Source organism: Salmo salar, chromosome ssa27 (assembly GCF_905237065.1).
Source record: "Salmo salar chromosome ssa27, Ssal_v3.1, whole genome shotgun sequence".
NCBI classification, from domain to species: domain Eukaryota; kingdom Metazoa; phylum Chordata; class Actinopteri; order Salmoniformes; family Salmonidae; genus Salmo; species Salmo salar.
The window spans coordinates 21,222,064-21,242,698 of NC_059468.1; the positions used below are offsets into that span (position 1 = coordinate 21,222,064).

Genomic DNA, 20,635 nt, shown 5'->3' on the forward strand with positions numbered 1-20,635 from the left:
ACAGCAGGAGTCTGTCTTCTCCCCTTTCAAAAATACTATTTACACAGAGCAGTAGACACAAAGCAGTAGACACAGAGCAGAGCAGTAGACACAGAGCAGAGCAGTAGACACAAAGCAGTAGACACAGAGCAGAGCAGTAGACACAGAGCAGAGCAGTAGACACAGACAGAGCAGTAGACACAAAGCAGTAGACACAGACAGAGCAGTAGACACAGACAGAGCAGTAGACACAGAGCAGAGCAGTAGACACAGAGCAGAGCAGTAGACACAGAGCAGAGCAGTAGACACAGAGCAGAGCAGTAGACACAAAGCAGTAGACACAGAGCAGAGCAGTAGACACAGAGCAGAGCAGTAGACACAGAGCAGAGCAGTAGACACAGACAGAGCAGTAGACACAGACAGAGCAGTAGACACAAAGCAGTAGACACAGACAGAGCAGTAGACACAGAGCAGAGCAGTAGACACAGAGCAGAGCAGTAGACACAGAGCAGAGCAGTAGACACAGACAGAGCAGTAGACACAAAGCAGTACACACAGACAGAGCAGTAGACACAGGCAGAGCAGTAGACAGAGCAGCGGACACAAAGCAGTAGACACAGACAGAGCAGTAGACACAGAGCAGAGCAGTAGACACAGACAGAGCAGTAGACACAGGCAGAGCAGTAGACACAGACAGAGCAGTAGACACAGGCAGAGCAGTAGACACAGGCAGAGCAGTAGACACAGGCAGAGCAGTAGACACAGGCAGAGCAGTAGACACAGCCAGAGCAGTAGACACAGACAGAGCAGTAGACACAGACAGAGCAGTAGACACAGGCAGAGCAGTAGACACAGGCAGAGCAGCAGACACAGGCAGAGCAGCAGACAGAGCAGCAGACACAGACAGAGCTGTAGACACAGGCAGAGCAGTAGACACAGGCAAAGCAGTAGACACTGAGCAGTAGACACAGGCAGAGCAGTAGACACAGGCAGAGCAGTAGACACAGAGCAGTAGACACAGACAGAGCAGTAGACACAGGCAGAGCAGTAGACACAGACAGAGCAGTAGACACAGGCAGAGCAGTAGACACAGGCAGAGCAGTAGACACAGGCAGAGCAGTAGACACAGAGCAGTAGACACAGGCAGAGCAGTAGACACTGAGCAGTAGACACAGGCAGAGCAGTAGACACAGGCAGAGCAGTAGACACGGAGCAGTAGACACAGACAGAGCAGTAGACACAGACAGAGCAGTAGACACTGAGCAGTAGACACAGGCAGAGCAGTAGACACAGGCAGAGCAGTAGACACGGAGCAGTAGACACAGACAGAGCAGTAGACACAGGCAGAGCAGTAGACACAGGCAGAGCAATAGACACAGAGCAGTAAACACAGACAGAGCAATAGACACAGGCAGAGCAGTAGACAGACACAGAGCAGAGCAGTAGACACAGGCAGAGCAATAGACACAGGCAAAGCAATAGACACAGACAGAGCAGTAGACACAGCCAGAGCAGTAGACACAGACAGAGCAGTAGACACAGACAGAGCAGTAGACACAGACAGAGCAGTAGACACAGGCAGAGCAATAGACACAGAGCAGTAAACACAGACAGAGCAATAGACACAGGCAGAGCAGTAGACAGACACAGAGCAGAGCATTAGACACAGGCAAAGCAAGACACAGACAGAGCAGTAGACACAGACAGAGCAGTAGACACAGACAGAGCAGTAGACACAGGCAGAGCAGTAGACACAGACAGAGCAATAGACACAGAGCAGAGCAGTAGACACAGACAGAGCAGTAGACACAGGCAGAGCAGTAGACACAGACAGAGCAGTAGACACAGACAGAGCAGTAGACACAGACAGAGCAGTAGACACAGGCAGAGCAGTAGACACAGACAGAGCAGTAGACACAGAGCAGAGCAGTAGACACAGAGCAGAGCAGTAGACACAGAGCAGAGCAGTAGACACAGGCAGAGCAGTAGACACAGACAGAGCAGTAGACACAGACAGTATATTATAGTGACTAATGTTCTCAACAAAGCTGTTTATTATCAGTGTTCAGCTCTATGTATGGAAATAAGCTTAATCTCCATCTATGCTTGGTAAAAACTATTTGGGTTATATGAATGTGTATTATCTCTTGTGAAACAGCATGGCACTGGTTGAACAAGACAGCTATGAGAACAATATAAATATGCAAACATACAGGACTATAATGTTGGGCAGAAACAACGACAGTTCAATCTGTTGCTGCAGAAATCCAAGGATAGTTGTTGATCATGTACACCGATGCATCTTCATGAACCCTTCCCAACAGCGCTATAGCAACACGCTTTACAACAACCACAAGTCTCCAGTCAACTATCTAACATTTTACATTTACAGTCCGCAAACATTTTAACCCTCCACTAACTCTGCTATCTAACATTTTAACTGAGCTTTAACCTTTACATTTTGCCTGTAATTTAACGTATCATTCCCAGCATGCAGCGTTTTCAGTATGCCTCAGGCTTTTATTTTTCTCTTCCTCCTTCTGCAACATCAATTAACCCCCATTTTCCACGCACATAGAGCCAATAGGACAGGCTGACCTTTCCCAGACAAATTCAAATGTGCTTTACATTTATCAACTTAATTAGGTTCACAAGCTGCCGCACGCTACCCTTGATTACACTGTAATTCAATAAGAAAAACATTATTTCAAATGCAAACAGAGGAAAATAATAAAAAGCCCTTCTGGTGGGACTTGCCATTTCCAGTTAGGGACATTTCAAATGAAAATATATGACAATGGAGCAGCTATGAGGACACTGGTGATGGTAGCGGCCATTTTGGCTCGCTGTCAGGTTGGGTTTCAAGGTAAAAAGACACATAGACGCGTGCTTCTGCTGCAGCTGCTGGAGCTGTCATGTCATACTAACGTCACCCTGTCGCTCACAGAGACACCACAGCCCGGGAAGCAGACCGGGGAATTTAAGCGAAGCCGTGGCTGTTGTCAACGCTAGTCTCTTACCACTTCAAACACGTGCTTCTCTCCCATCCATCCTTAATACTCATATAACTATAGATTTCCTTGTAAGATGTGTTGTATGTTAATATTCAGCTGTTTAACTGCTGCTTCAATAATGTGATGGCGTCAGAATAAGCCAAAAGAAGAAGTCATCACCACCAGTCTGTGTGCCCACACACACACACACACACACACACACACACACACACACACCCACCTTGGAGGAGGAAGTGTCACACTCCTGGCAGATCCAGCCATATCCTGTCTGCTTGGGAGACTTCTTCAGGGGAGGGTCCAGACAGCCAAAGTGGTAGCACAGGCAACACTCATCACACCTACAGGAGAGAGGAGAGGTGGGGCAGGTGTCACATACAGTGGAACACACACACACACACACACACACACACACACACAGTTCCATTAGAACTCAGAGTATTCTTCAATGGAAGCTTGTTTAACATCAGATAAGTGCAGTGCGGTGTCCATCAGGGCAGTTGCCTTGGGCCGCTGCTCTTTTCTATTTTTACAAATGATTTGCCACTTGTCTTACAAGAAGCTAAAATGACTATGTACGCTGATGATTGCACACTCTACACATCAGCACCTACAGCCAGTAAGTTCACTGAGAGTCTTAGGAATGAGTTAAGGTCAGTGTCAGAATGGGTAATTAACAATAAACTGGTCTGAAATACCTCTAAAACCAAAAGCATTGCATTTGGTTCAAAGCGTTCTCGTAGACCTAAACCTCTACTGGAGATATGGGTAAAGGGTGTGACCATTGAAAAAGTTGAAGCAGCTGACCTCCTAGGAGTAACATTGGATGGTCAGTTATCATGGTCAAGCCATATTGACATATTGTTGTGAAGATGAGGAAGGGCATGTCTGTTTTGTTTTTGACACAAGAAACAACTGTACAAGATATTCAGACTCTGATCATTTCCCATCTTGATTACTGACTGGTAATATAGTCAGGTGCAGTAAAGAAAGACCTAGCAAAGCTGCAGCTGGCTCAAAACAGAGCAGCACGCCTTTAACCGCACACACAGAACTAACATCAACAACATACATCATTGACTACTTCTCTTCTAAAGAAACATTTGTGTGTTGAAAATGCCTAACCTCTTGTATAATCTATTTGCATACACTTCAAACAAACATCCATACCCCACCAGACAGGCCACTACGGGTTTCTTCAGTGTACCCAAACCAAAAACAGATTGAGGTTATACAGGCAAAAAGCAAGGTCAGCAAAAAGCAAAGTCCTCAAGATCTACTTTAATATAGATATGAATAGTGTGTATAGTATTTTTCTTTTTCTCTTTGTTTCCAATATATAACTCTTATTTGAATTGAATGTAATATCTTATGTTGTTCTTGTCTATAACTGTTCTGTACTTTGTCATGTATTTGTAAGTTTTGTGTGGACCCCAGGAAGAGTAGCTGCTGCATGTGCAGTATCTAATGGGGATCCTAATAAACTAAACACACTAAGAATGACAGATGATGACAGGGCAGGTAGTTGTCAGAGATGAGATGATTATGAAATCAAACCACACTGTTACTACTCCTTCCCTTGACCTTACACATGTCATATTATGAGCACAGCTTTTTGTATAGTTTGGCTAGCCAGACAGCTTTATCATTACTCAAGCCAGTTAACCGTCCTATCATGGTGTCCTTGGGTCGGGCAACGGGGTTTTGCAACCTTACAGTACAGGCAGTAAAAAACTAAATATGAATATCGACTATCACACACATCAAAATGGTGTGTGTGGTGTGTGCAGGAGTGTGCGTGTGCGCGGCTGTGTACCTGAGGGAGTTTTTCTGTGTTGGAAACAGAATGAGACTACTAAAAGTCAATTTAGCATTCATGAGATTCCATTGGTTGAGCCTGAATGCCCTTCAGTCCATCCATCCTTCTCTCCCTCCAGTCCATGATCAACTAATTATGTCCTAATCAATGTATTCATCTCTATTACGGGAGGGGAAGAGGAGAGGAGGGGGGAGGAGGGGAGAGGGACTTGGGGAAGGTGAACCACATAGGATGCAAATGTCTCATGGATATCTATGCATGATTTAGGCTACGTGAAAGTCCAATAGACATGACTGTACTCGTCTAGGATAGAGAGACTGCAACACAACAACATATAGAAACATAGCCAGACGTGTATTTAAGTCCCAGTGAAGTTGTGATGACAACTGGTGAAGTTCCGGACGGTTGAACTCAGCACCTCCTGTCAGAGGAGCCCTTTTCACAGCAACAACTACCAGGAACCCCTATTCTAATTAAAGAACCTATTATAAATAAAGGCCTTAGTCTACTTCCCAGACTAATGAGGAAGTAACCCAACCACATGGACATCTCCCCTTGACCCCGTCACACAGGACTGTAGGTGACTGTTGAAAGTGTTGTTGTCACAACACATATCGCCACAGCGGAGCCACTGTGTTTCTTGAACACATACAGTGGCCTATCTCTTCCAGACAGGCGAGGCTATTTCCATTCCCACTATTCCCACAGGATCAACCACCACTGGGGATCGTTCTGAACTAAGCCTCCCAGCATAATCTATCTGTTCCAATTCTCTGTCAATATACTGAGCAGGGGTTTATTGTGAAATCTATGGGTGTTCAGTCACCGCTCCTACAAATTAATTCTGCTTCATGCAGTCGAACAAGAAGGAAATAGAGAAGGCAACCTTCTCACGTTGATGTGAATATCTGAATATGAATGTACACAGTATGACAAAAAAAGGCTACTGCCAATAACGCAAAGAAGCAACGTCTGTTGAAAGACTGCATGCTGTAGTGTACAAAAAGCAAGTATCGATTAATAAAGTCTACCAACTGTCCTGTGTGGGAAGTCATAGTACAAGCAACAAGATACTAGGGCAGCAGCCATACCATGAACGCTGATAACTAAAAGGCAAGGCATCTAAAATCCCTGTGCCTTCACTGATACAGACAGTAAATAAAAAAATACATTACGACTAGAAGATAAAATGTAAAACATCCAACTCCAACACCGCTTCCCGGAAAGCGTAGCCAGAGGACGTCTTTTTGCTACCATGGTGTTCACCTCAAGTAAAATAGGTCATCTATATTTCATAACCCTGAGGTATTAAACATTAAAACAACCGTGTCCATATATCAATGTGAATTCATTCCACGGCAGGCACATATTTTACATACTACAGTAGTTGTGTCTGTATTGGTCTATTGCCTCTCCTCTGTCCCCATCTCCTCCATATATTCACTGTGACAGGGCAATGTAGAAACGTGTTGCCGTCGGCAGCAGACTGTCAGCACAGAACAGCCTCTCTTACATGATCTGCAGTTAAAGGGGACACCATCAGTGGAACCCGGTAACCACTGCTTTGTTCACATCCTATTAAACCTATTCAATCGGTAGTGGAATAGCTAATGGGTGTTAAAGTCCGTTCAGTTCATCAACCTCTTTAACTAATGAAGTGTAAATCATTTAGTTTAGGGTCTGGAATTAAGTACATTAACATCACATGCATTAACCCTGAGAGAGTGTGACTGGTGATTGGGTATAGGGAATGTGCAGTAGGGGAAGTTTTAGGGTTGAGAATGGGGTGTGGATGACATGTCTTCCTTCTATTTGCACATGAAGAGCTGGTTTCCTGGACTTATTCCATGTTGTTAGTCCAGGACCAAGCATATTATGTGTCAGCCCCTAAACCTGTTAGATTGACTAAAACCAGAGTAACAATTTAATTCATAGATCATTTGTATCTTACTAAGTCAGTGTTTCCCAACCCTGGTCCTCCAGCACCCCCAACATTACACATGTTTGTTGTAGCCCTGGACAAAAACAGCTCATTGAGGGCTTGATGATTAGTTGACGAGATGAATCAGGTGAGCGTGTCCAGGGTTCCAATAAAAATTTGTAATGTTGGGGGTGCTGGAGGACCACGGTTGGGAAACACCGTACTAAGTTGTAGAAGCAGAGACGAACAGCTGGTGCACATCAGCAGGGAACCTGCAGAGGCAGGTGGTCCACACACACACACGGACGCAGACACACACACCACACCACACTAGATGGGCTGAGCAGGCATATCTGTCTAGGAAACAAGGGGGAATTTAAAGCACCCTCTGGCCTCATCAGTGAAAAGAAGACAAATGACCACAAGTGTGTCTGCGGCGCTAATGAGTTATCCTCCTATTGTGGCACACAATCACCAATTGATTAACCATGAATCTCCTCTACAGGGCCAAGAGAGGAGGAGGAAGACTCCTCTGCCTGAGACATGCACACGCGCGCGCACACACACACACACACACACACACACACACACACACACACACACACACACACACACACACACACACACTTTCAACACCTCCCAAAACTTTTATTAGGCGAGTGTGTGTTTATTTGTGTGTGTGTGCACACGACACTTAGCCCTGTTTACTTATTTTAATTACTTGACCTTAAAACCTCTTAAATGTAACATCCCCATATTTGGGGACACTATTTGATTTTTCACATTTCAATTCAATCTGGTATGAGAACGGTAGCCCATATCTACAAAAGCAGGGTGTGTTGCGGAAAGCTGAGTATCTTGGCTTTTGATCTGTGCCTTAAATTCTTTGGTCTGACTTACTACCATACAAATGTATACGGTCAGGCCGAGCCGATGACCTCATTTCAAGATGGCTGCCATCTACATTCTGATTAGCGTTGTAAAGCATAAACGAAAAAAACACGAAATACGTATAGACACACCAAAATCCGGGACTCCACAGATCATGAGGATGTCTTATTTTTCTGCCTGTGACCTACCGTTATTGACCACCAGCCCTGAGAGTCAACATTTTTATTTTACATAACGTTTTCACCAAACAGCAAACTTACAAGGTAAGCTTCAATTTGGTCTGTGTTTGAGCTATAGCTACACGGAGGATATTAAATTCATCCTTAGGTTGGTAAGAACAAATCTAGCCTGTTGTCAATGTTATCTGATGATGTATGACTTCATGGCATCATCGAATGTAGACCGAGTGACTATATCTTTGCGCACTTGGATATCCCGTATCCCCCAACACCACAATGTTTGAGAGAGGTTGGTGTTGTAGAAATGTAGCTTTTATAGTGAACAATAACTTTTAGGCGCATCAAGTGTGCAAAAACAGTGCAATTACCACATTTGGACACTTTGGAGAGGTTGAAAGGACACTTGAATGTACCCTGGATACCCCATAACATCACCACAATGTTTGAGTGAGGTTGATATGGTAGAAATTGTGTTTTTATGAGAACAAATAGCATTTAGGGATTGAAAATATGTAATAGCACGGTAATTATCTAATTTACAGTCATATGCCACTTTGGAGGGGTTCACATATATATACTGCTCAAAAAAATAAAGGGAACACTTAAACAACACATCCTAGATCTGAATGAAAGAAATAATCTTATTAAATACTTTTTTCTTTACATAGTTGAATGTGCTGACAACAAAATCACACAAAGATAATCAATGGAAATCATATTTATCAATACATGGAGGTCTGGATTTGGAGTCACACTCAAAATTAAAGTGGACAACCACACTACAGGCTGATCCAACTTTGATGTAATGTCCTTAAAACAAGTCAAAATGAGGCTCAGTAGTGTGTGTGGCCTCCACGTGCCTGTATGACCTCCCTACAACACCTGGGCATGCTCCTGATGAGGTGGCGGATGGTCTCCTGGGGATCTCCTCCCAGACCTGGACTAAAGCATCCGCCAACTCCTGGACAGTCTGTGGTGCAACGTGGCGTTGGTGGATGGAGCGAGACATGGTGTCCCAGATGTGCTCAATTGGATTCAGGTCTGGGGAACGGGCGGGCCAGTCCATAGCATCAATGCCTTCCTCTTGCAGGAACTGCTGACACACTCCAGCCACATGAGGTCTAGCATTGTCTTGCATTAGGAGGAACCCAGGGCCAACCGCACCAGCATATGGTCTCACAAGGGGTCTGAGGATCTCATCTCGGTACCTAATGGCAGTCAGGCTACCTCTGGCGAGCACATGGAGGGCTGTGCGGCCCCCCAAAGAAATGCCACCCCACACCATGACTGACCCACCGCCAAACCGGTCATGCTGGAGGATGTTGCAGGCAGCAGAACGTTCTCCACGGTGTCTCCAGACTCTGTCACGTGCTCAGTGTGAACCTGCTTTCATCTGTGAAGAGCACAGGGTGCCAGTGGCGAATTTGCCAATCTTGGTGTTCTCTGGCAAATGCCAAACGTCCTGCACGGTGTTGGGCTGTAAGCACAACCCCCACCTGTGGACGTCGGGCCCTCATACCACCCTCATGGAGTCTGTTTCTGACCGTTTGAGCAGACACATGGCCTGTAGACACAGACACGTGGCCTGCTGGAGGTCATTTTGCAGGGCTCTGGCAGTGCTTCTCCTGCTCCTCCTTGCACAAAGGCGGAGGTAGCGGTCCCGCTGCTGGGTTGTTGCCCTCCTACGGCCTCCTCCACGTCTCCTGATGTACTGGCCTGTCTCCTGGTAGCGCCTCCATGCTCTGGACACTACGCTGACAGACACAGCAAACCTTCTTGCCACAGCTCGCATTGATGTGCCATCCTGGATGAGCTGCACTACCTGAGCCACTTGTGTGGGTTGTAGACTCCGTCTCATGCTACCACTAGAGTGAAAGCACCGCCAGCATTCAAAAGTGACCAAAACATCAGCCAGGAAGCATAGGATCTGAGAAGTGGTCTGTGGTCCCCACCTGCAGAACCACTCCTTTATTGGGGGTGTCTTGCTAATTGCCTATAATTTCCACCTGTTGTCTATTCCATTTGCACAACAGCATGTGAAATGTATTGTCAATCAGTGTTGCTTCCTAAGTGGACAGTTTGATTTCACAGAAGTGTGATTGACTTGGAGTTACATTGTGTTGTTTAAGTGTTCCCTTTATTTTTTTGAGCAGTGTACATCAATCACATTTTTTCCCTGATATTGTTCACATATTGCGGAAGCCAAATGATGCGTTTCCAACTCTAGGCATCAATAATTCACTTCTATCTTGTCAATGAAAGACCATTTCAAAATACATTTTAAAAAAAAAGTTATTTTGTGTGTGCTTGACCTTGTGTATTCTGAACTATGTAACTCCTATCTTCTGATCATTTCCTCATAATCTCCCAGATGTCCCCGTTCCAAATATACCAAGTTTTGACATGTAATCACACATGAATAGCAGTTACTTTTGGGTATGTATATTTAGGTGGAAATCTACATTTTGCCATTACATCTGTTTTAATGAACCTATTCTATTGTTTGTATTGTATCTCGGTGAGCATCTTTGAATTAAAACACTGCTCATGATGCTGACCCAGCCACCTGGCTGCTGGTTGATGAGTAGATGATTATTAGTTCATTGAAATTCAAAATGACGAGTCCTGCATTTTGCAATAAGTTCAAGAGGAAGAAACATTTCCTTTCTGTCCTTCTGGATCACTTTATGTTTTCCACTTCTTTCAATTTCAGTCAGAATCTTTTATCAAATGCATTTATATTTAGGAGTATTTCTTTAACATTGTACAACACAAACATTCTAATGTTCTTTTCACAATTTGTACATTAGAAAGTGCCTTCAGAAAGTATTCACACCCCTTGACTTTTTCCTCATTTTATTGTGTTAGAAAGTGGGATTAAAGTGGATTTAATCGTAATTTTTTTGTTGTCAACAACTTACACAATATACTCTAATATCAAAGTGGAAGAAAATTGTTTCTTTTTATTTTTTATTAATGGAAAATAAAACAGTTATATATCTTGATTAGATAAGTATTCAACCCCCTGAGTCAATACATGTTAGAATCACCTTTGGCAGTGATTACAGCTCTGAGTCTTTCTGGGTAAGTCTCTAAGAGCTTTGCAAACCTAGATTGAACAATATTGCCCATTATTCTTTTAAATTCTTCAAGCTCTGTAAAGGTGGTTTTTGATCATTGCTAGACAGATATTTTCATGTCTTGCCATAGATTTTCAAGCCAAAACTAACTAGGCCACACAGGAACATTCAATTTTGTCTGACAAGCAACTCCAGTGTATATTTGGCAGTGTTTTAGGTAACTGTCTTTCTGAAAGGTGAATGTCTCCTAGTGTCTGGTGGAAAGCAGACTGAATCAAGTTTCCTCTAGGATTTTGACTCTACTTAGCTCTATTCCTTTTCTTTTTATCCTAAAAGAAACTCATACCCATAACATGATGCAGCCACCACCATGCTTGAAAATATGAAGAGTTGTACTCAGTGATGTGTTGCGTTTTCCGTATTTGCAGTATTACTTTAGTGCCTTGTTGCAAACAGGATGCATGCTTTGGAATATTTATATTATGTACAGGCTTCCTTCTTTTCACTCTGTCAATTAGGTTAGTATTGTGGAGTAACTACAATGTTGTTGATCCATCCTCAGTTTTCTCCTATGACAACAGTTAAAACTCTAACAGTTTATTTATTTTGGGGAAATTTTACTCCTCCCTTCTCCCCAATTTCATGATATCATTGGTAGTTACGATCCTGTCTCATCTCCGAAACTCTCCAACGGGCTCGGGAGAGGTGAAGGTCAAGTCATGCGTCCTCCCAAACATGACCCGCCAAGACGTGCTGCTTCTTAATACCTGCTCACTTAACCCGGAAGCCACCCGCACTAATGTGTCGGAGGAAACACTGTCCAACTGACGACTGAGGTCAGCTTGCAGGCACCCGGCCCACCACAAGGAGTCACTAGAGCACAATGTGACTAGGAAAGCCTCCCTGGCCAAACCCTCCCCTAACCCGGACGACGCTGGGCCAATTATGTGCCGCCCTATGGGACTCCCGGTCACACCAGCTGTGACACAGCCTGGGATCGAACCCCAGGCTCTAGTGACCGTTGCGCTACTCGGGAGGCAACTCTAACTGTTTTAGTCACCATTGGCCTTATGGAAATCCCTGAGCGTTTTCCTTTCTCTCTGGTAACTGAGTTAGGAAGGACGCCTGTATCTTTGTAGTGACTGGGTGTATTGATATAACATCCAAAGTGTTATTTTTACCCATCTACCAATAGGTGCCCTTCTTTGAGAGGCATTGGAAAACCTCCCTGGTCTTTCTGGTTGAATCTGTGCTTGAAATGTACTGCTTGACTGAAGGACCTTACAGATAATTGTATGTATGGGGTACAAAGATGGGGTAGTCATAAAAAAAAAAAACACTTATTGCACAGAGTCCATGCAACTTATGTGACTTGTTAAGCACATGTTTACTCCTGAACTTATTTTACAAAAGGGTTGAATACTTATTGACAATACATTTTAGCTTTACATTTTTTAGTATTGTGTGTAGATCAGTGACACAAAATCTAAATATCATCCATTTTAAAATCAGACTAACACAACAAAATGTGGAAAAAGTCAAGGGGTGTAAATACTTTCTGAAGACAATGACAACAGGTACTGTATGACAATAGTTATCTATGGTGTCCCTCAAGGATCAGCTTTAGGCGCACTACTCCTTCATTGTATATGCTACCACTTGTTTTCCACTTCTTCCTCACTGAGCTTATATACATTATCAGTGGCGCAGGCCAGTCCTTGGCTAGCTGGTCTGAGAGTTAGGTGATGCAGTAGCCCCACCATCCTCTTCACGTACTGTGTCCGCCGTACGTGGTCACTCAACCTCTATCAGCGCTGAACACTGCCCTTATAGACCCCGCCACAGCAAGGTCCTTGATGTTATCAAACCAATTTGTCTCCGCTTTAATCATTGGGAAGATGTAGACGCTCACTCCCCCCCCCCTCCATCCCTCATCAAACCTCCTCTGGAAGGAGACAGAATCCAATCACTCAAACGTGCAGTTATTGATTGATGTAATCTTATTGGGCATGAGGTAGGCGATTGATTGGTTTTGTCTACTACACATGTTGCTCTCGGCGGGCGACTAATATCCCCTTTCATCTGCTGTTTAATCTCTGACGAGTTCTTAGTGGCCCTCCTCTCTGCCACATCCTCCCCTGTACCCTCTCTCTCTTTTCCTTTCCCCATTCCCCTCTCTCCATCTCCCTCTCTCCGTCTCCCTCTCAGTGGGATGGCAAGCAGGTGGCTTAGCCGTGGTTTGATCTGCTCTCATCACAGGTCTCACAACTTCACATTACATTTCCCCTCTTCAAAGGGTGTGCTCTGGAGTGTGTGGCCTCTATAGGTGTCCTCCTAGACTTGTTCCCTTGTTCCTCCTCCCCTACAGGCAATCACAGCCGATGCCTCACACACACACACGACTCAATGTAATCAAAGGGCATTTTAGAGATTATACAGATATAAAACAAAGTAAGAAAAAGGATTCATAGGGTTTAAAGTTAAAAGGATGTGTTTAAGCCAGAAGGCAGTACATGGGCTAGCGTGTAGATATAGCCTAGATCAATGTTCATTTCGTTTAATCAGCAGTTTTTTACCATAGATACATTGGGAGGGAGTCAGATCCGATTGATTCCCGAGGTTCTTAAGCCAAGTGAGTTATAAATTGGATATTAAAAGGAATCGGAGCAATTAGAGTTGTTTAATCACAATGAGATCAGAATGAAACTGAAGGCAACTTTTCATCAGTACTACTGCTTTAAGCATCTGCAAACCCTACCTCAATTGAGGTAATACCATTGGATTAGATAACAAGGTTGGAGCTGGGATCCAAAATGTAAGTATTTAATCTACAGTATACGTAAATGTACACACATACAAGGTCATAAGATGATTTGAGAAAAAGGGAATACACTTACAGTACATACACGGAGGGGTTCTGCTCTGGGGAGAGTGATACTAGTGGTTTGATACTAGTGGTTTGATACTAGTGGTTTGATACTAGTGGTACAGCTGCTGGACAACCAAAGTGCAAGATAACGGGCTGTAGTGTAAATCAGATGAAAAACACTTCAATGAGTCAAGTGAAGAAAAGATACATTTTCTACATGTTTGTTAGTGGTAAATAAATGTTGTTTACTTGTTTGGGGATTAATCCTCATGCAGTACTTTGATCAGCCTCTTTGTAGATGAACTAAATGGAAAACAACGCGGCGTCGGTTGGCCTTGAATAACACACTCCAAGATCATCATCAACAACAACATTGTCATCATCACAAGCATCACTATTGTCAAACATATTGACAAAGTCATCCTTTGGTTAAAAGAATGTCAAACAGGCAACAAAGAACCCCATGAACACATCAAATCCGGGCCGGGGATCCTTTGATATGGGATTTCTTTACAACGTCTTTGTTGCACCACATGTAAAGAGAAAGAGTCGTCCATTTATGGAACAGTCGAAGCCCAGGCCTCCCAACTCTCTCTTCTTCCCGGGCCAGCACAGGCCTTGCGGTGTGGCGCCTTGGGAGTGTCCGAAACAACGGTGGTGAATTTATCACACGAGGGCAGTGCAATTACATGGAGGGTGTTCACGTGATGGGAGATCAATACGCCACAAAGCACTCAGCCATTGACTCCCGCATCCCGCCCCGTGACAAAGTAGTTCTGTGAAATTTCTCTATAGAAATGGAGGGAGCGGATTATGGGAATTCTCCAATAGCCTCCCACTTTTTGATTTAGTGTCGGGCGGTAGAACGGTACTGAGACATTATTAAAGAGGCATTGTTTTACAAGGTGGGCAGGAGGAGGTAATGAATGGGGAGAGACAGAGAAAGAAAGAGAGAAAGAGAGAGCATTGCACGGCATTTACAAGCTCATTAGGACAACTCACTCACTACAAGGAGACAGGATACTATAGCATAGTACTAGAACATAGGATACTGTAGCATAGTACTAGAACATAGGATACTATAGTACTAGAACATAGGATACTATAGCATAGTACTAGAACATAGGATACTATAGTACTAGAACATAGGATACTGTAGCATAGTACTAGAACATAGGATACTGTAACATAGTACTAGACCATAGGATACTATAGCATAGTACTAGAACATAGGATACTATAGCATAGTACTAGAACATAGGATACTATAGCATAGTACTAGAACATAGGATACTATAGCATAGTACTAGACCATAGGATACTGTAGCATAGTACTAGACCATAGGATACTATAGCATAGTACTAGAACATAGGATACTATAGCATAGTACTAGAACATAGGATACTGTAGCATAGTACTAGAACATAGGATACTATAGTACTAGAACATAGGATACTATAGTACTAGAACATAGGATACTGTAGCATAGTACTAGAACATAGGATACTATAGTACTAGAACATAGGATACTATAGCATAGTACTAGAACATAGGATACTATAGCATAGTACTAGAACATAGGATACTATAGCATAGTACTAGAACATAGGATACTATAGCATAGTACTAGAACATAGGATACTATCGCATAGTACTAGAACATAGGATACTGTAGTACTAGAACATAGGATACTGTAGTACTAGAACATAGGATACTATAGCATAGTACTAGAACATAGGATACTATAGCATAGTACTAGAACATAGGATACTATCGCATAGTTCTAGAACATAGGATACTATAGTACTAGAACATAGGATACTGTTGTACTAGAACATAGAATACTGTAGCATAGTACTAGAACATAGGATACTGTAGCATAGTACTAGAACATAGGATACTATAGCATAGTACTAGACCATAGAATACTGTAGCATAGTACTAGAACATAGGATACTATAGCATAGTACTAGAACATAGGATACTATCGCATAGTACTAGAACATAGGATACTATCGCATAGTACTAGAACATAGGATACTGTAGCATAGTACTAGAACATAGGATACTATAGCATAGTACTAGAACATAGGATACTATAGCATAGTACTAGAACATAGGATACTATAGCATAGTACTAGAACATAGGATACTGTAGCATAGTACTAGAACATAGGATACTATAGCATAGTACTAGAACATAGGATACTATAGCATAGTACTAGAACATAGGATACTATCGCATAGTTCTAGAACATAGGATACTGTAGTACTAGAACATAGGATACTGTAGTACTAGAACATAGGATACTATAGCATAGTACTAGAACATAGGATACTATCGCATAGTTCTAGAACATAGGATACTATAGTACTAGAACATAGGATACTGTAGTACTAGAACATAGGATACTGTAGCATAGTACTAGAACATAGGATACTGTAGCATAGTACTAGAACATAGGATACTATAGCATAGTACTAGAACATAGGATACTGTAGCATAGTACTAGAACATAGGATACTATAGCATAGTACTAGAACATAGGATACTGTAGTACTAGACCATAGGATACTGTAGCATAGTACTAGAACATAGGATACTATCGCATAGTACTAGAACATAGGATACTATCGCATAGTACTAGAACATAGGATACTATCGCATAGTACTAGAACATAGGATACTGTAGCATAGGACTAGAACATAGGATACTATAGCATAGTACTAGAACATAGGATACTGTAGCATAGTACTAGAACATAGGATACTGTAGCATAGTACTAGAACATAGGATACTGTAGCATAGTACTAGAACATAGGATACTGTAGCATAGTACTAGAACATAGGATACTGTAGCATAGTACTAGAACATAGGATACTATAGCATAGTACTAGACCATAGGATACTGTAGCATAGTACTAGAACATAGGATACTATCGCATAGTACTAGAACATAGGATACTATCGCATAGTACTAGAACATAGGATACTATCGCATAGTACTAGAACATAGGATACTGTAGCATAGTACTAGAACATAGGATACTATAGCATAGTACTAGAACATAGGATACTGTAGCATAGTACTAGAACATAGGATACTGTAGCATAGTACTAGAACATAGGATACTGTAGCATAGTACTAGAACATAGGATACTGTAGCATAGTACTAGAACATAGGATACTATAGCATAGTACTAGAACATAGGATACTATAGCATAGTACTAGAACATAGGATACTGTAGTACTAGACCATAGGATACTGTAGCATAGTACTAGAACATAGGATACTATTGCATAGTACTAGAACATAGGATACTATCGCATAGTACTAGAACATAGGATACTATCGCATAGTACTAGAACATAGGATACTGTAGCATAGTACTAGAACATAGGATACTATAGCATAGTACTAGAACATAGGATACTATAGCATAGTACTAGAACATAGGATACTGTAGCATAGTACTAGAACATAGGATACTGTAGCATAGTACTAGAACATAGGATACTGTAGCATAGTACTAGAACATAGGATACTGTAGCATAGTACTAGAACATAGGATACTGTAGCATAGTACTAGAACATAGGATACTATAGCATAGTACTAGAACATAGGATACTGTAGTACTAGACCATAGGATACTGTAGCATAGTACTAGAACATAGGATACTATTGCATAGTACTAGAACATAGGATACTATCGCATAGTACTAGAACATAGGATACTATCGCATAGTACTAGAACATAGGATACTGTAGCATAGTACTAGAACATAGGATACTATAGCATAGTACTAGAACATAGGATACTGTAGCATAGTACTAGAACATAGGATACTGTAGCATAGTACTAGAACATAGGATACTGTAGCATAGTACTAGAACATAGGATACTGTAGCATAGTACTAGAACATAGGATACTGTAGCATAGTACTAGAACATAGGATACTGTAGCATAGTACTAGAACATAGGATACTATAGCATAGTACTAGAACATAGGATACTATAGCATAGTACTAGAACATAGGATACTGTAGCATAGTACTAGAACATAGGATACTGTAGCATAGTACTAGAACATAGGATACTATAGCATAGTACTAGAACATAGGATACTGTAGCATAGTACTAGAACATAGGATACTATAGCATAGTACTAGAACATAGGATACTATAGCATAGTACTAGAACATAGGATACTATAGCATAGTACTAGAACATAGGATACTGTAGCATAGCTGCCTACACCCTGGTTCAAATTAGGGCTGTCCCTGACAAAATAAAATACTGGTCGACCAAGAGTCGTCGGTTCTTTCAACCAACTGATGTTTAACCAAAATGTTTTACCGAGTATTTTTCCATATATAGACACATCCTATGTGTTTTAATCAAATCCACTATATGCACTGAGCTTGTCTGATGCTTTAAGCAAACCTTTTGATTAAATAATTAAGACACACAAATGACTAGAGGGAGTCCGACCGCAATTGATTTGATTGTGCCGCCTGGCTCAGACTTGTGTTACTAGCACCCGTTGTCTCGCTCTCCTCCCTGCTGCAGTGACCACCACATAACAGTGTGTATAGCCCTGTCCTCCCTGCTGCAGTGACCACCACATAACAGTGTGTATAGCCCTGTCCTCCCTGCTGCAGTGACCACCACATAACAGTGTGTATAGCCCTGTCCTCCCTGCTGCAGTGACCACCACATAACAGTGTGTATAGCCCTGTCCTCCCTGCTGCAGTGACCACCACATAACAGTGTGTATAGCCCTGTCCTCCCTGCTGCAGTGACCACCACATAACAGTGTGTACAGCCCTGTCCTCCCTGCTGCAGTGACCACCACATAACAGTGTGTATAGCCCTGTCCTCCCTGCTGCAGTGACCACCACATAACAGTGTGTATAGCCCTGTCCTCCCTGCTGCAGTGACCACCACATAACAGTGTGTATAGCCCTGTCCTCCCTGCTGCAGTGACCACCACATAACAGTGTGTATAGCCCTGTCCTCCCTGCTGCAGTGACCACCACATAACAGTGTGTATAGCCCTGTCCTCCCTGCTGCAGTGACCACCACATAACAGTGTGTATAGCCCTGTCCTCCCTGCTGCAGTGACCACCACATAACAGTGTGTATAGCCCTGTCCTCCCTGCTGCAGTGACCACCACATAACAGTGTGTATAGCCCTGTCCTCCCTTCTGCAGTGACCACCACATAACAGTGTGTACAGCCCTCTCCTCCCTGCTGCAGTGACCACCACATAACAGTGTGTATAGCCCTGTCCTCCCTGCTGCAGTGACCACCACATAACAGTGTGTATAGCCCTGTCCTCCCTGCTGCAGTGACCACCACATAAGAGTGTGTATAGCCCTGTCCTCCCTGCTGCAGTGACCACCACATAACAGTGTGTACAGCCCTGTCCTCCCTGCTGCAGTGACCACCACATAACAGTGTGTATAGCCCTGTCCTCCCTGCTGCAGTGACCACCACATAACAGTGTGTATAGCCCTGTCCTCCCTGCTGCAGTGACCACCACATAACAGTGTGTACAGCCCTGTCCTCCCTGCTGCAGTGACCACCACATAACAGTGTGTACAGCCCTGTCCTCCCTGCTGCAGTGACCACCACATAACAGTGTGTATAGCCCTGTCCTCCCTGCTGCAGTGACCACCACATAACAGTGTGTATAGCCCTGTCCTCCCTGCTGCAGTGACCACCACATAACAGTGTGTATAGCCCTGTCCTCCCTGCTGCAGTGACCACCACATAACAGTGTGTATAGCCCTGTCCTCCCTGCTGCAGTGACCACCACATAACAGTGTGTACAGCCCTGTCCTCCCTGCTGCAGTGACCACCACATAACAGTGTGTATAGCCCTGTCCTCCCTGCTGCAGTGACCACCACATAAGTGTGTATAGCCCTGTCCTCCCTGCTGCAGTGACCACCACATAACAGTGTGTATAGCCCTGTCCTCCCTGCTGCAGTGACCACCACATAACAGTGTGTATAGCCCTGTCCTCCCTGCTGCAGTGACCACCACATAACAGTGTGTATAGCCCTGTCCTCCCTGCGCTGCAACATGATTACAGCCATTTTTGACTGAAAAGTTACGTCACTGAAATCCCTTCCCTATTCCCTCAACCCTTGCTCTCTTTACGTGACATGTATGCTTCGAATGCACGTGACCAATAGGGCCTGACCTACAGCATATCCGAATCACATCAATAAATTGGTTATAACAAACTCTGAACACCGTAACACGCGACAGCAAAATGGATGCAGAGGACGTGACAAAAAAAATTAAAAGAAGGAATGGACAAGCACTGCGTGAATATTAGCCCTATGCGTCCCAAACAGGTGCTGTTAGATTACAATATCATTTTTCTGACCGTTTGGAACAGCGTAAACAACACAAAATATATTATAAGCGTTTTTTTTTGCAAAGCCTTTATTACAGCAAAGACTAAAAATAGTCACATTCGTGAATGCACTTTCCGAAATGGAATTGTTTAGGCCTATTCATTGTTTAATCGAACTAAATAAATCTCGGTTGACCAACAGGCTATCGACCCCCCCCCAAAAAAACATCAACCAGCCGACTAAATGGGGTCAGCCCTAGCTCAAATACTTTGCCTGGAGCAATGTAACCAATAGAATAGTGTAAACCCCACCCAGCTGTCACTCTAGGCACACAAGCAAATGCTGAATGTAACTGTGAGACAGGTCTGGAGCTGTTCCCCTAGTTCACCAGTAGGGGGCCCCAGTGGGCCAAGCTCAGACATACAGATACAGAGCCAGGCAGAGAGAGAGTGTGTGTGTGTGTGTGTGTGTGTGTGTGTGTGTGTGTGTGTGTGTGTGTGTGTGGA

At 43.3% G+C, this 20,635-nt stretch overlaps 1 protein-coding gene across 8 annotated transcripts in view; it reads right to left on the minus strand.

Moving 5' to 3' along the window:
• Positions 1–20,635, minus strand: part of LOC106588686 (PHD finger protein 14) — a 106,427-nt gene that overhangs the window by 40,286 nt on the left and 45,506 nt on the right. For all 8 annotated transcript variants that reach the window (XM_014177927.2, XM_014177923.2, XM_014177928.2 and 5 more), the window contains one exon: positions 3,214–3,331. In XM_014177927.2, coding sequence (XP_014033402.2) covers positions 3,214–3,331 — 118 coding nt within the window. The remainder of the gene's footprint in view (positions 1–3,213; positions 3,332–20,635) is intronic.